The sequence below is a fragment of the Pelodiscus sinensis genome, chromosome 4 (assembly GCF_049634645.1).
Source record: "Pelodiscus sinensis isolate JC-2024 chromosome 4, ASM4963464v1, whole genome shotgun sequence".
NCBI lineage: Eukaryota > Metazoa > Chordata > Testudines > Trionychidae > Pelodiscus > Pelodiscus sinensis.
The window spans coordinates 69,975,393-69,991,555 of NC_134714.1; the positions used below are offsets into that span (position 1 = coordinate 69,975,393).

Sequence of the window (16,163 nt, forward strand, 5' to 3'; positions counted from 1 at the left end):
GTTTAGGAGTAGTTCTTGAACAAATGACTTGCAGACAAACACTCTAAAATATATATAGAGATGTGCTATATGTAGCTGAAAATGTGCTGGGTAGTATATAGTCTCTGCCAAACAAAGTAACAATCAAGACAGAACATACACAGAGAATAAACTGTTGTTCCATTTAATCTTCTGAATATTTTTCCATGGGTATGGCATAGTCAAAAGGGGCATTATTAAATCCCTATTATATACAGTGTTTTACATTCAGCAAATTAAGTGTGTTGCCATTTCCTTTTGGTTAGAGAGTAGCTTTACAGACCATAGTGTATTGACCCTTTTCAATTTACAGTAATAGGACTTGAGTTATGAAGACAGGCTAGCTGTAAGCTTTTGTTAATGCGAATAAGACCTAAAGTGAACAAACTCTGTAGTGTAATTTTATGACTATTCATTGCTGGGCAAGCTAATGTGTAATGGATTTAATAAGACTATTTGCTGGTTTGAAAACTGGGTACCACATACTTTTCTAGTGCAGCTGCTTCAGCCCTGCCATAGCCATTCTTCATACTCTATGTTAATGTGGTTCCAGCTGGTAAACTACTGTGTGTGATTGCAATAAGCTTCTTGAAACCCATGTTGCAGTCTGTTCATTAGAGCTTTAAGAATGTGAGGTAAACCACTGGGCTGTTAATTAACACACTGGTCATTAGCTGTGAATGAGCTGTGAATAAAAAAAGAGATTCTTGTTTTAATGAGAATAAATGCTGTGACTCAAACCACATTTGGTTAAAGTTATTACCTGGTCCTGTGAGATGCTCAGTGCTTCATGGAATCAAAGTTTAGTTGCCAGATACATTAATTCTTCTTGTTAATCGCTCATGCCACATTCAGGCAAACCTTAACTGGCATGCATTTTTTTTCTTATTTCTAAATAATCAGAATATTTGTTAGTGAGCAGAAGCTTGTTTCCCATATAAATCCTTCCTTCTGTTTTGTGATTTTGTTGTTGTTGATCCAGTAACAACATCACTTCTTTCATTGGTGGAGTTATGAATCAAACTGGGCCAGATTTCTAATATTCACATTTCAACAATAATGGTCACATTTCAACCATGTCTACGCAGCATGACTTATCAAGTATGTAACTCGGCATGTTGTCAGTACTGTGTTGTGAGCCTGATATATTTCATTTGAACAGCCAGCATTGTGTGAAGAACTGCTACCATGTGAATTGCATAGCAGCCTGCAGAGTTAATCAGCGGTTAGAGAGAAAATACTGGGTAATTTTTCTTGTGGGGGTTCAGAACATCCCCCTTCCGACCATTGCCTTCCTCAGATATACCTCTCTTTAAAGCCTGTTGCCCTCCCCTTCTGTATATCAGCCAATGGGCCTTGCCATAGGCCAGCAGAAGAACGTCAGGCCAGAGCAAGTAATCCAGTTGCCACAAGAGCTCTTATCTTTTTTTGTGGCAACTGGATTATTTGGCCAGCCTTTAATGCTGTACTTCATCTTCAGGTTTGTCTGAGCACGGCAGGGCTCAGGTTAAAATAGATGTTTACACTTTGTAACAACTCTTGGTCTGTCATAAAAACAAATAATTTTATTATTTGCTTCATGCTGACATGCGATTCTGCCTCGCCTATTTATTCCTTTATTATTCTTTTTCATGAGCTTCAGTGGTGTGGAGGGAGCTCCAACAAAATAAATGAGACAATAATGAAGATACAGGTGCAGTGGTTGTGATTTCTTCAGTTACATAATAGAGGACTCTTGGACCATTCCAATCTTGCTTGTTTGTTCTGGAAACTTAATTAAATCCTTTTATGCCTAGGCATGAAAATAAACCAACTGGGCATTGTTTCTTCCCTGTTGTTGTGAAAACAGCGAGAACAAATCCAACAGCAGAGTCCTCTGCTGATGATTAATCAAGGAACCATTTGAAAACAATTATATATGAAGATTGTACAGGCTGGAGTTGGGGAAGGAACAAGCATTTAGAAAATCTAGGTACCCTTACAATCCTTTCTGCATAAATGAGAAACTCTGTGAGATCTATAAATAGGGTATATTGGATGAAAGCTGTGATACCCTCTGTTTATCAGGTGATGTCCCTCTTGAGTCTTTCCCTGCCTTGGGAAGAATGTGAGACATCATGACACCTCTAATGGGAGTGGTTTAGTGTTTTCTTGTACTAGCCAGAGTGTTTTGTACTGTGCTGTGTTTCTTTAGTGAGTTCTTTTTCTTTAATATTTCAGCTCCTGATTATTGGTGGATCCTTTGGTCTCCGTGAATTCACTCAAATTCGTTATGATGCTCAAAAACTCCGCAGCAAGGTAAATTAAGTGGTTTGTTGGTTTTTCACATCTAGAGAACATAAAAAACTTGTGAAGACTGGAAAAAAGTATTCTTTGGTATTTTCAGAGTTGTTAGCATAGTGTGACCCTCATCCATGGTTGACATTCCACAAAACAAATAATAATAATAATTAATAAATAATTAATAATAATTAAAACTTTTCCTGGGTGGCTGGTTGAAGACGAAAAGTAAGACAAGATGTAGCAGCACTCATATGGCTTAGCAGAAGCCCCTTGGACTGATTTAAAGACTGACAGTGAAGGGAGATGACCCTGCCAGAGAGATGGTGGTTACAATGGCCCTGTCTAAACCAGAAAAATAGATTGTGTTTTAAATGTTGCTAGGTAATATGTCTGAACTATCATGTTTTTAAATAACCTGTTTTAGTGCCTAGGATAGACCAGTGTAACTCCTTAAAAATGGTGTTAAATGGTCTTGGTCAACCCAACATGCCAGTGAGGTGCAGTGGCAGGAGCCTACAATTGACCAAGATAAACTAACACACTATTTAAAAGCACTAAACCATATGTCTTATAAGTGGTGTTTACAATTGTGCTAATCAACATGTGTTAGTTCAGGGGTGGCCAACCCGCGGCTCATGAGCCACAAGAAAACAATTGCAGCTCCTGACGGAACTGGGATGGAACCCAGAACCACTTGGGTCACCCGCTCTGATGGTTGAGCCGCTGTGAGCCGCATGCGTGCTCATGGCTCGTGCCGTCCCGCTCGCGGCCCCCAACGCACTATGTCATATACTGTATATGCAGGCCGGGTCGCACACAGTGTCCCAGCCTGCACATGCTAGCAGCTGGCTGCTGAGTGCAGGCAGTGGCAGCAGCTCCGGGTGTGGTGGTGGCATCAGCGGCGGCTCTGGGTCCTGGGCATAAGGTTATTGGGGAAGGGGATTGGGGTAGAGCGGGGAGGGGAAGTGTCTGGCTCTGGGGAGGAGGAGGGAGAGGGAGGGAGGTGCACACAGCGTGTCAGCCGCTCAGTGTATGCGCCCCAGTGCTTGAAGGGAAATGCGTGTGGCTGTAGTGGCGGCTCCGCCTCCGGGACCTGAGAATTAGGTTAGAGCGGGGGAGGGGAAGGGGGATTGGTATAGACGGGGACTGGTGCCTGGCTCGGGGAGGGGTGGGGGGGAGTTTGGGTTAGGGGTGTGTGTGCCTGGCTCTGGGGAAAGGGAGGGGGATTAGGTTGGGGTGTGTGCGCCTGGCTCTGGGGAAGGGGAGGGGGATTGGGTTAGAGCAGAGCAGGTGCCTGGGGGAGAGGAGGGGTAGAGCAGCCAGCATGCTTCCTGAGACCCAGGATCCCCAGGTACTGGCCCCAGCTGTCTCTGTCCCCTCCTCCTAGTCAGACCCTCCCATGAGTACCCTGTCCCAGCACCCACCAGCATCCTGCCCCCACCAGCACAGTTGAGGCCACATTAGTGTAGCTTGGGGGATTTTGCATCTCACTTGTGTGGCCCCGACTGACTTTTCTGTGGGTCAGTGACCCCAACTCAAAACAGGTTCCTGCCCTTCTCGTAAATAAAGACAACGCTGAAACATTTTGTGTTTGACATAATATTTTATTTAAAAATGAAGCCTGGCCAACAAGCCCCCAATAGGGGCCAAGCCCCCATCTGGCTGCAGCATCATAACATCCTTGAACCCCCACCCCCACCCCGACTCCAAACCTGAGGCTATCATACACTGAAACCCCCTGTCCTGAGCCTCTCTCATCCCCAAACTCCTGCACCCCCACATCTCCGGTCTTCTGCCACAACACTCCTGCACCACCCACACACTGCAAATCTGTGTCCTGAGCCCATCGTACTCCCAACCTCCCTGCCCTGAGCCCTTCATGCATCCCAGCCCAAACTCCTGCACCCTCACAGCCACAAGTCTGCGCTTGCTTAGCACCCCAACCCTCCACCTGAGCCCAACACTCTCCATCCTGGAGCCCCCTCCCTGTGCCAGCATCCTCTTCTCTACTTCCTTCTGTACCCAGCTTCCCTCCCAGAGCTTGCACCTCTGACCCCTTCCTAGTGCTTTTTTTTGTGAGCCACAATAGCAGTGGAGAATTCTCCCTGCTGACAATTCCCCCTCCCACTGGAGCTCTCCTACAGGAACTAGGTTCCTCAGGATGGGGTTCTTCCCACCTTAGCAACCCACACAGACACTCATACCCACTAACAGAGCATGCCTGAGAAGACTGGGTAATCAGCTCACAGGCTGACCCCTCATATGTCCCTGGACTCAGCAGGCTGGGTTTGACAGAAATGCCACACTTCACCCTCATGAGCCTTTGGACTCAGTGGGCTGGATTAAACAGCACTTTAAGCTGCCATCCTCATATCCCCCCAGGTTCAGCACTTCCCTATCCCCACTTTCACACCACAATCATTCGCAGGTAAACCACACAATGAGCAAACCCCACAGGATTTGGGGCACTACAGGGATCTTTAGCTTGGGTACAAGGCGTTGTTGCAGAGCGAATGGGGAAGCCAAACCAACAACCTTTGAGGAAGAGTGAGCAAAAGAAAGAGAGAAGCAACCAGCTTAACAGTGAAAGTTATTTATTAATATGGAGCCAAACACACAAAACAGTTACAATATTAAATCTAAATTGAGCCTGATTACAAATGTTAGGGCTAGCTAACCATATAACAGTTTACATAGAGCAGAGTCAGGAGGCTATGCTTAGATATGGGAGGGGAAGAAGAGAGAGAGAGACCTCACCATTCCGTGGAGCTTGCACTGATCAGGGTTCCCAGATGGTGATGGGAGCTGCGGGTCCAGAGGGCAGGAGACAAGCAGAGCAGAGCCCCCAGCACGATCAGACAGAAGATGAAGAAGTCTCAATGGAACTGATTCAGTTTAAATCCAGGTATCAGAACAGTTTTTCTTGGGTAAGGGTAGGAGTTTTTATAGGGATAGGACAATAGTTTGACGAAAACACTGAATTTGTTTATGGGTAAACAGAGGCGAGACAATAGAGACTGATCACATCTGGTTATGGGTGATGTTCCTTGGACAGCTCACAATGCAACTAGGCAGTTTCAGTATTTTGGATGTCAATAGGATCCATTACTAGAATTGGTCTGATAATGACTAATTTGGGTGTAAGCAGGCCTGGGTTCTTTAGCATCTGGAGCAGAGATTTCCCATCAGTCAGTGTTTCTCTGCTTTCGGTATCCCATTGTTCAGTGCGGTTCCTGCTTTGGAAGAGCTGGTCTCCATTCTGTATGCTAATGGAGATGACTCTCTGTTCTAGCTTCCAGGCAGATGAGGCTGGGGTGTTTCCTTAATTGTATCACCCTTGTCTGAAGCAGTTTAAGTGTGTCTTCCCCGGCCTTTTCATTGCTTTGTCTTTGATTCTAGCGGAGGCCTGTGAGAGTGGGATGGTTTTCCATGAGTGTCACTCCCTGGCTCCCCAAGAGCACAGGGCTGGTAGGTAACAACAACGTGCCCGTTGAGAGTTGCTCTATGGTCCCTGAGGGAGATAGAGGGCACTTCTTCCCACATATTTGAAGCTTGTGCTAAAGAATAGGAGAAGGAGGGGGGAGGGGGAGAAAACGTTCCTGTAAAGTACCTGAAAACCCCTAACAGGGGGTGGGGGGGGGGGAAGTAAATGTTCAGTAATACTAAGATATAGAACCTTTTGCTGAATAATGCAGCAAGTGGTATTGATGATTCACTGAGAGGTGCTCTCGCTTCCTGAATTGTTACTGAATCAAATACCCCAGTATGTGGTTGTGACAAGGTCTCCAGGGTACAATCTGGACTGTGGGACTGCAGAGCCTCTCAAGCCCACCAACCTGCACTGCCTTTCACTAAGGACTTAAGTGAGTAGTTGAGTCGATTGCTTGCTTCCCTTCCTTCCCTGTTGCCTCTGATATAGAGGCAGCAAGTGGGGAGGGAAGTAGGTGCTGGTGCTGGGGGGAGCTGTCTTAAAAAGTCAGTTCCCCCCAGCACCATCTCCACAGTGCTGGCTCTCCCCCCTCTCCTCCCCCCCCTCCCCCCCCCGTGCCTCTGCAGAGGGGAGGAGGGGGGAAATAGGGATGGCTGCCGCAAAGCAGCCTCTGCCTCTGGCGAGACCAGGCTACTCCAACAGCAGCCCTTGTTTGCAGCTGCCCAGGTTGATTGTAGGCAGAGGATGCTCTGGAAGCAGCCCCTGTGGACAGGGGTTGCTAGACCCAGCTCAAGCCAGGACTGAGGAAGCCTGGCTTGCGCTGGGTCCGTGACTTATCCCTGCTGCACCTGCGACTACACAATTAGTGAATTACCCTCCCCTTAACAGCCACAAACCTCTGATAGGCTCTGTGCTTAGAGACATCATCAGGCAGGGACATACCCAACTGTGTTACATGAATGATCTTCCAGCCACTCATGAACCATCAGCAGTGAGACTCCAGAATGGGCTCAAACTAGCCTTTGTAAACTGAGCTGAAATTTTCCAGTCACTTCAACCAAAGCACTGTTTTAGGTAAAGAATAAATCCGTTGATTAACAACAGAAAGGTAGATTTAAAGTTATTATAAATAGCAGGCATGGAGATCAGATTGGTTGCTTAGACTGCACATTTGTTTGTTAAGTTATACAAAGTAAGCATGAGTTGAATCAATCGGTGTCTCACCCCCATAGATGGTAGACACTGGTTACAGAACTTCAATACACAGACTGAATTCCATTTCCAGCCCTGGACCACTCTTCCGCAAAGTCGTTGTCCTCCAGGTTTTGAGTTGGGTGAGGCCATGTGATGATGTCACTGTCTCTGTTTAATATTTCCTTCTGGTTTTGGTATTCACAGGTACTTAAATCCCCTCCCCCCAAAATAAAATGTTTTGCAATAGCAAGTGGCATTGTGAACAGCATGTTGTCTGCAGGAGCATTCTCTTGCTGACACTGTGAACCCTCCATTCATAAGGGGTGGAAGTATTTTGTTAGCAAAAGTATTGAAAAACAACATTTACAGGACTAAGGATGTGAGAGAGACTTCCAAACCTGAGCCATTCTTTTTAGGTGACAAATCTGAGGAACTGTCCTAGGTTGAGGTGTTAGAGGAGGCTTTGGAACAAATGGATAAACAAAACAGTAATAGGTCACCAGGACCAGATGGCATTCACCCAAGAGTTCTGAAAACTGAAACGTGAAATTGATAAAGTACTAACCATGGTTTGTAACTTGTCTTTTAAATCATCTACTGTGTCTTATGACTGGAGGTTAGCTAATGTGACAGCAATTTTTTTAAAAGGCTTTAAAGGGAATCCTGGTAATTACAAGCTGGTAAGTCTAACTTCTTCTTCGAGTGATGTCCCCGTGGGTGCTCCACATTAGGTGCTGGGCTTGCCCAGCGCCGCAGGACGAAGATATTCAAAGCTGTAGTCAGTCGGACCACGCGTGTGTGTGTGGTCATCTTGCGGTGTTTGTGCTCTCCCGCGCTGCGTGATGCAGTCTCAACCAGTTCCTCTTCAACCGCCTCAGGCTGCAGACAGAGCAAATCATCTCTCCTTCTTGTTCAACCTTTTGTGCAAAAAACCCAGTTATAATTCTTCAATTTACTTCTATAAATAGTTCTTATACCTGTTCATGTTCATTTTAAAAAAACAAAACAAAACAATTTTTCCTGTTAGTATATAGTCTGTTAAGTTTTCATTCTCCTTCCCTCCCCTGTTATAACTTTGACTCTTGTGCATAGTTTAAAAAAAAATGGGAGAAAATCCGGAGCAGATAAGGGAAGGAACAACATTAACATCCAGAATGCTGGGCTCTCCCGGGTTTAAAAAATGCTCCCTGTGCCGTGATGCCATGCCTGCCTCTGATGGCCACGCTGCATACATCCGCTGTCTTGGCGAGAGCCACGTACCTCAAAAATGCATACATTGCTCGAAACTTACAGCCAGGGCTCGCCGTGACCACGAAATGAGGCTTCGCATGATCCTTTTTGATAAGGCACTCCAGCTGGCTAGGCCAGCCTCTCCACCTTAGCCTGCGCAGCAGCCTCAGAAACAGAGCGCCTCCTCTCCTTCCAGGGCTCCTCCTAAGAGACGCAGGCCCTCCCCAAGTAGATCTCTACCTTTGACTTCTCATGGAAGAACTACCTCGGGCTCTCACTCAGGCACTTCAGTTTCAAGCGCCTGTTCAGCCTTGAAATCGCACAAAAGTCTGCCTGGTGCTTTTTGCTACGATTACACAGCACACCATTGTTTTGGGTGTTCCCCTTCGTGCTCATCTTACTATTATTGGAATCGATATGACTACTCCCATTATTGTATTGAGTACTCACGCATCATCATCATCGTTATTCACCCAGATCTCCCCCCACTCCCATGTTCCATGACAGCCTGTTCCTTGTCTAGGCACTCCCCACTTTCTGCCCCGCCACCTATTGATCGAGATTCATAACCACACCACTCACCACCTGTCGTTCAGGAGCAACAGTCCCAGACCACTACAAAGTCACATCCTCCTGAGATCTCTCCCACAGATCAGTCCTCCTCTCCTGATGAAGCGGTCATCCCTGGAGATGTCTCTCCACCAGAGTATTTGAGACAGTTCTAGGATCTCTTTAAGAGAGTGGCAGTGTCTCAAGAAATCCAACTCACCAAAATCAAGGACAAACAACATTGTCTCTTGAAAAATTTGCAGACTACCCATACCACCAAATTGGCTATATCTCTGGAAGAGGCTATCTTGGAGGTTGCAAGTGAACTCTGGCAGACTCCTGCCTCCGCTCTTCCCACCCACAAGCGGGCTGATAAAAAATACATTGTACCCCCAAAAGGGTTGGAATTTCTCTTCTCCCATCCTCACCTCAACTCTTTGGTGGTTGATGCAGAGCAGCAACGAGCCAAGGCTCCCCAGTATAAACCAAGTACATCAGATAAGGAGTCAAAAAGGCTCCATTTGTTTGGGAGGGAAGTGTACACCTCTTCAACTTTGCTCCTTAGAATCTCTAACTATCTCGTGCATTTATCAAATCATAATTTTGATAATTATGCAAAGTTGACAGACCTGATGGAGGCCCTTCCTGAATCTAAGAGGCCACTTCTTAAATCTGTGGTCCAGGAGGGTTATGCCGCCATTTGAACCAGTCTCCAGATTGCCATGGATGTAGCAGACACTGTAGCCCACACTACTGCCACCACTGTAGTTATGCACAGGGCTTCATTTGTCCAGGCAGCGGGAGTTCCAAAGGAACTACAATCTAAAGTGGAGGATTTGCCATTTGAAAAGGACTCACTATTCAGGGAAAAGACTGACTCAGTCTTACATTCTAGCAAGGACACTAGAACAACCTTGCGGTCTCTCAGAATGTACACCCCACCGTACAGGAGGAAACGCTATACACCGTTCCAAAGGCGTTATGATTATTTCCACCCCAGACAACACCAGCAGTTCAATAAGACGCGTCAAAATCAACGCCAAAGACCAATAAGACACCGAAATCAAAATAACCATGCGCAAATGCACCCCGGCAACAAACAGCACGTTTGACACGTTGGTCAAGAGCAAACACACAGCCCCTCTGAGCCTCGGTCACATCTTTCACCATTGCTTAAGGCCCTTTTAGAACCAATGGGCCAACATCACTACAGACAGATGGGTCTTAGAAATAATCCACTCAGGTTATGCTAATCCATTCCGCTCTCTTCCGCCCACAACTCCCCCATCCCTGTCCCTCTTCAGGGACCCCTCTCACAAAGATCTACTACGGGCCGAGATTTCCCATCTCCTTGACATAGGAGCAATAGAGGAAGTTCCATTTCAGTTCCATGGGAGAGTATTCTATTCCCATTATTTCCTGGTACAGAAAAAACCAGTGGATGGAGACCTATACTAGACCTCCAACAGTGAAACAAATATATCCGAAAACAGTGCTTCCAGATGGTGACCTTAACCTCAATTCTACCGGCCCTGGAGCAGGGCGATGGGTTTGCTGCTCTCGACCTCAAAGATACCTATTTCCACGTGACAGTTACCCCCGTCACAGAAAATTTCTACACATCATGATTGGCGCAGACCACTTCCAGTATCGAGTGCTGCCCTTTCGACTTGCAACAGCACCAAGAGTCTTCACAAAGACATTCACAGTCGTTGCTGCTCATCTTCGGCGCATGGACGATTGTCTAATAAAGGGATGCTCATCCATAGAAACTTCAGAGATGGTGCGGATGACTATCGAAACTTTCCTTTCCCTAGGTCATCCTCTCAATGAGGACAAATCCACCTTGATACCTACTCAGAGCCTAGAGTTTATAGGTGCCCGCCTTGACTCAGTCACAGCAAGGGCATATCTACCCATTACCAGGTGTCAGGCGATGCAAGACCTATTAGATGAGCTTTTCTACAAACGCTCAGTACAGGTTGTGAGAATACTCAAACTAATGAGTCATATGGCCTCCACGACATATGTCGTTCCCCACGCCAGGCTACGTTTTCGACCATTACAGCACTGGCTGATCACAATATACGATCCCATCAGGCACAACGTATGCAAGCGGGTAACCGTCCTGTCCACGGTCAGGTCTTCCCTCCACTAGTGGACGGTAGATGACAACTTGCTTTTGGGCACTCCGTTTCATCAGCCACCCCCTCGTTGTCACATGACCACAGATGCCTCCCTCATCGGCTGGGGTGCTCACACGGGCAATCTCTCTGTACAAGGCTGTTGGTTGCCACAGGAGTCTCTGTTACACATAAATCTCCTCGTGTTGAGGGCTGTTAACAACACCTGCAGACCTTTTCATACACACTTCTGCAACTCCACAGCATCCTCACAGACAACATAGCGACAATGTATTATATAAACCGCCAGGGCGGTGTGCGATCCCGATCACTGTGTATGGAAGCAATCCGACAATGGAATTGGTGCATTGCCAACTGCACTACCCTTATGGCATCCTACTTACCTGGCATCAGCAACACGATAGCAGATTCCCTCAACAGGAATTTAGCAATAGACCACGAATGGGAAATTCTGGCTGAATGCCCCCGAGGCCCTATGCTCTGACCATGTTAAGGACGTGTTAAAGACGTTCTCATACACAGTAGGAAAGAGAATACATTATGCACTATGCACTTACCTTTCCAAATGGTGATGCTTTACTTCCTGGTGTTCTGAAAGCAGCATGGACCCTCACATGGTCCTGATTTCCATCATTCTTGACTATATGATGCGTCTGCAACAGAATGGACTAGCCTTATCGTCTTTAAGGATCCATCTCACTGCACTGACTGCATTCTGACAGCCAATAGAAGGATTTTCACTATTTACTCACCCCCTCACCAGGAGGTTTTTCAAAAGCCTATTAAACCTAAACCCTCCTTTGCACCCTCCCGCCCCATTGTGGAACCTGGACTTGGTACTCTCAACCCCGACAGCACCACCCTTCAAACCTCAAGCCACCATACCTCTTCAGACTCTCACCATAAAGCTGGTCTTCCTCATCTCCATCACTTCAGAGTACAGAGCAAGTGAGATTTTGGCACTAATGGTATCGCTTCCCTACACCGTCTTTAATAAGAGTAGTGTTATTCTAAGGCATGATCCAACCTTTATTCCTAAGGTTTGCTCAGAATTTCATCTCAATAAGCCAATAGTACTACCCGCCTCTTATCCAAAACCTCATACTTCACCACGTGAGACAACCCTCCGTACACTAGACATACATAGGGCCCTAGCTTTTTACTTGGAGCATACAAAACCATTTAGGAAGACCAATAGATTATTAGTCTCCCTCACAGAATGGTCTAAAGGACAACCCTTATCATCCCAGAGAATCTCTAACCTAATTGTTTCCTGTATAACCCAGTGCTATTCACTACGAAATGTGCCCCTCCCACAGTGCCCTAGGGCCCACTCCATGAGGGCAGTGGCTACCTCCACTGCTTTCCTTAATGGTGTGCCCCTTTCTGATATATGTAGGGTTGCCACCTGGTCATCCTATCGAACGTTTGCCAAATGCTGCGCTATTCAAACAAGATGGCTCTCGGATACTTCCGTAGCATCTTCAGTGCTCTCCTTCTAACATACATAGAGACATCCGAATCCCACCTCCTGCACTCGAGTGGATACTGCTTCTCAGCCACCTAATGTGGAGCACCCACAGGGACATCACTAGAAGAAGAAAGCGAAGTTACTCACCTTGGTGCAGTAACTGTCGTTCTTCGAGATATGTGTCCCCGTGGGTGTTTCACTACCCACTCGCCTCCCCGCTTTGAAGTCTGTTTTGTTCTTTTGAAGATCCTGAGGTGGGTCTGAGGAAATGGTTGAGACCGGAGCATGCAATGCAGGAGAGCGCAAACGCCCCGAGATGCCCCCTCTTCCCCCACACATGTGCGGTCTGACTGACTACGGCTTTGAACATCTCTGTCCTGTGGTGCTGGGACAAGCCCAGCTCCTAATGTGGAGCACCCACGGGGACACACATCTCTAAGGACAACAGTTACTGCACTAAGGTGAGTAACTTCACTTTTAGTACTAAGTATATTGGTTAACTCTAGTAAAGAACACAATTGTCAGACACCTAGATGAAAATAATTTGTTGGGGAAAAGTCAACATGATTTTCCTTTTACAGAAACCATGCCTCACCAATCTACTAGAGTTCTTTGAAGGGGTCAACATGCATGTGGACAAGGGGATCCAGTGGATATAGGACACTTAGATTTCCAGAAAGCCTTTGACAAGGTCACTCACCAAAGGTTCTTAAGTAAAGTAAGCTGTCGTGATAAGAGGGAAGGTCCTCTCATGGATTGATAATTTGTTAAAAGACAAGAAACAAAGGGTTAGGAATAAATTATCCATTTTCGGAATGGTGAGGTGTGCCCCGCAGGGGTCTGTACTGGGACCATTCCTAGTCCTCATATTCATAAATGATCTGGAGAAAGGGGGAAACAGAGAGGAAGCAAAATTTGCAGGTAATACAAAACTACTCAAGATAGTTAAGTCCATAGCAGACTGTGAAGGACTTTGAAAGGCTCTCGCAAAACTAGGTGACCAAGCAACAAAATGACAGATGAATTTTAGTGTTGTTTATAAATGCAAAGTAATGACATTCGGAAAACAAATCCTAACTATATGTGTACAATGATGGGGACTAAATTAGCTGTTACCATTCAAGTTGGAGATCTTGGAGTCATTGTGGATAGTTCTCTGAAAACATTCACTCAATGTGCAGCAGCGGTCAAAAAAGCAAACAGAATGTTAGGATCATTAAGAAATGGATAGAGAATAAACCAAGACTATCTTAATGCCTCTATATAAGTCCATGGTATGCCCACATCTTGAATACTGTTTGCACATATGGTTACCTCATCTCCAGAAGCTATCTTGGCATTGGAAAAAGTACAGAAAATGATAAGGGGTATGGAATGGCTGCCATATGAGAAGAGATTAATAAACTTAGACTTTTCATCTTGGAAAAGAGTCAACTAAAGGGGGATATGATAGAAGTCTATAAAGACATGACTGGTATGGAAAAAGTGAGTAAAGAAAGACAAAGCCACAATCTCTGAGGCCGTGTCCACACTCAGGGGTTCTTTCGAAAAAAGTACCTTTTTTTCGAAAGAACTTCCCCTGCATCCAGACTCAAGCCGCGTTCTTTCGAAATTATTTCGAAAGAACGCGGCTTTTCTTTCGATGGCGGTAAACCTCGTTTCACGAGGAAGAACGCCTTCCTTCGAAAGTTCCTCTTTCGAAGGAAGGCGTTCTTCAATGTAAAGAGGCCGTCTTCGAAAGAGAGCATCCAGACTCGCTGGGTGCTCTCTTTCGAAAAAGCGGATTTCCTCTATCGAAAGATCCGCCTGCAGTCTAGACGCGATCTTTCGAAAGAGGCTCTTTCGAAAGATGCTTTCGAAAGAGCCTCTTTCGAAAGAAGCCTGCAGTCTAGACACAGCCTGAGAGGCTGTCAGGGTAGTGGATTCTTTTCCTGATGAGTGCTGATGAGCCATGAATGCTGTCTCTTGATGGCTGCTCCTTTGTATCAGAAAGGCTGCTTGTTGGTGTTCCCCACCTCACAACGTATTTCCATAACACACATAATAATACTTAATAATTGCCCATACAATGATAGTCCATGCAATCCAATAGGATGTTTATGTTCAACAGATCAAGATTTTTAAAATGATACCTCATAATATATAATTTATTTGTAAGTATCACCGTGGTGAATATGGGGATTCCAGAGTGCTACTTTGAGGCAGAGAATGTCACAGTGATGCCCAGTGTTCTGCTGCTTCAATTTTAGTCCATTGATTTCAGGTCCCCCAACTGTTCATAATCTTACCACAATCCTTGGGTGGTATCAGTAGACCCTCTTTGTTTAAATTAATTCAATTTTTTCAGTGTGTCTTAAATATTTTCTTAAATAATTTTATGCAACAAATCATTGAAACAATTCACAAACATTTACCCACTGTCTGCAAGTTAGACTCACAACTAAAGTTTTATTAAACCTCAGTTGTTAGAACAAAGCTCACAATCCCACTATGAAGTAGGGATGTTAAATTTAGTTTAATCAACTTGTCGATGGGGGGCAGCGGCTATCTGAGGGACTAGTAGATTATTCAATAAGCTTTTGCTTATTGAATAGTCAACTTAGTCACTTACATCCCTACTGTGAAGTAGGGCAGCATTATCATCTCTAGTCTACACATGAGGTTGCTAGAAATTAAATAACTTACCTGCATTCACGTAGGGGCTTTGTAGCAGAGCCGGGAATAGAATCCAGGAGCTTGCTTACTTCTCAATTTCACCTCAGTATGCATTTTCTAATGCAGTTCTTGGTGATGCACAGTAAATATTTAATCCTAAACGGTAGAACCTAGGGTATTGTGAATAGGATTTGTCTACCTATTTTCTTTTCAGTGTGACCATCTCTGTTGCTGAGCTAATGGAAAGCCAACATCTGAACGTGTCCTTTAATAGCATCTGTCTAGAGTTTAGGCAGGGGGATGGAGTGAAACAGGGGAAGATGTTGCAGCTGCAGCTTGTCCTCGGGATAAGCAGAGAACTTAATTCTTTAGCAAAGTCAGTCCAAAATACTTCACTTCCATTCTAGCTTTTGTTGTTTTGTTTGTTTAATGCAATCAGTTTTCTTCTGAGTTCTGTGGCCCCTCCCTTTTGTTAAGGGTTGAGCCTTTTGTTGCATGTAGGTTTGGGCTCACCTTCTGGAATTCAAGTAGGCCAACGCACTTCACAAACATTGTTTACTTAAAATTAAAATAATATAATGAAACTCTTGAATAACTTATCATTCAAAACATGTCCACTGATATAAAATATTCAATTAATTTACTGTCTAAATCTACTCTTTTTATACATACAGTAACATTGTACACTAAATATTACCAGGAAGCTCTGTCAATAAACTAGTATTGATGGATAAGCAATGGGAGAGAAGTGGAGGGTCTCTTTGAATTATTGCACTATATGTTATTTTTTCCCTGGGCAAAGTAAGATTTTGGAAAGGGCTTTTCTCTCTGCTTGTCTGTCCCATAATCTCATAACAGGTTGTTTAAAAGGATCCTGTGTATATTTGTCTCAACACTCCTTTTGTGGGGGGGTTTGGGATAGGAAAATAACTTCCATTTGCGAGGTAGGGAAAGGAGTCATTGTAGTGTCTCACTGAACTTTAAAGAATAATTAAGTCTTCTCAACTAGCTGTGCTGCTTATTTTTAATTGGGTTTCAGTAAGCTAATCACATTAACGCCATGTGGCAGTGGATTGATGGTGACTGCTATTCTTTTCTTCTTCGTAAGCAGGTAAGGTTGGTCTCAATTTTGAGTCTAATGAAGACAAACATCAACTCATTTCTTGGTGAACATTGATTTTTCAGAGAC

At 45.0% G+C, this 16,163-nt stretch overlaps 1 protein-coding gene across 1 annotated transcript in view; it reads left to right on the plus strand.

The window, feature by feature from the left end:
- Window positions 1-16,163, plus strand: part of COX16 (cytochrome c oxidase assembly factor COX16) — a 50,419-nt gene that overhangs the window by 9,144 nt on the left and 25,112 nt on the right. The window contains exon 2 of the mRNA XM_006130310.4: window positions 2,239-2,316. Within this exon, the coding sequence (XP_006130372.2) occupies window positions 2,239-2,316 (78 nt within the window). The remainder of the gene's footprint in view (window positions 1-2,238; window positions 2,317-16,163) is intronic.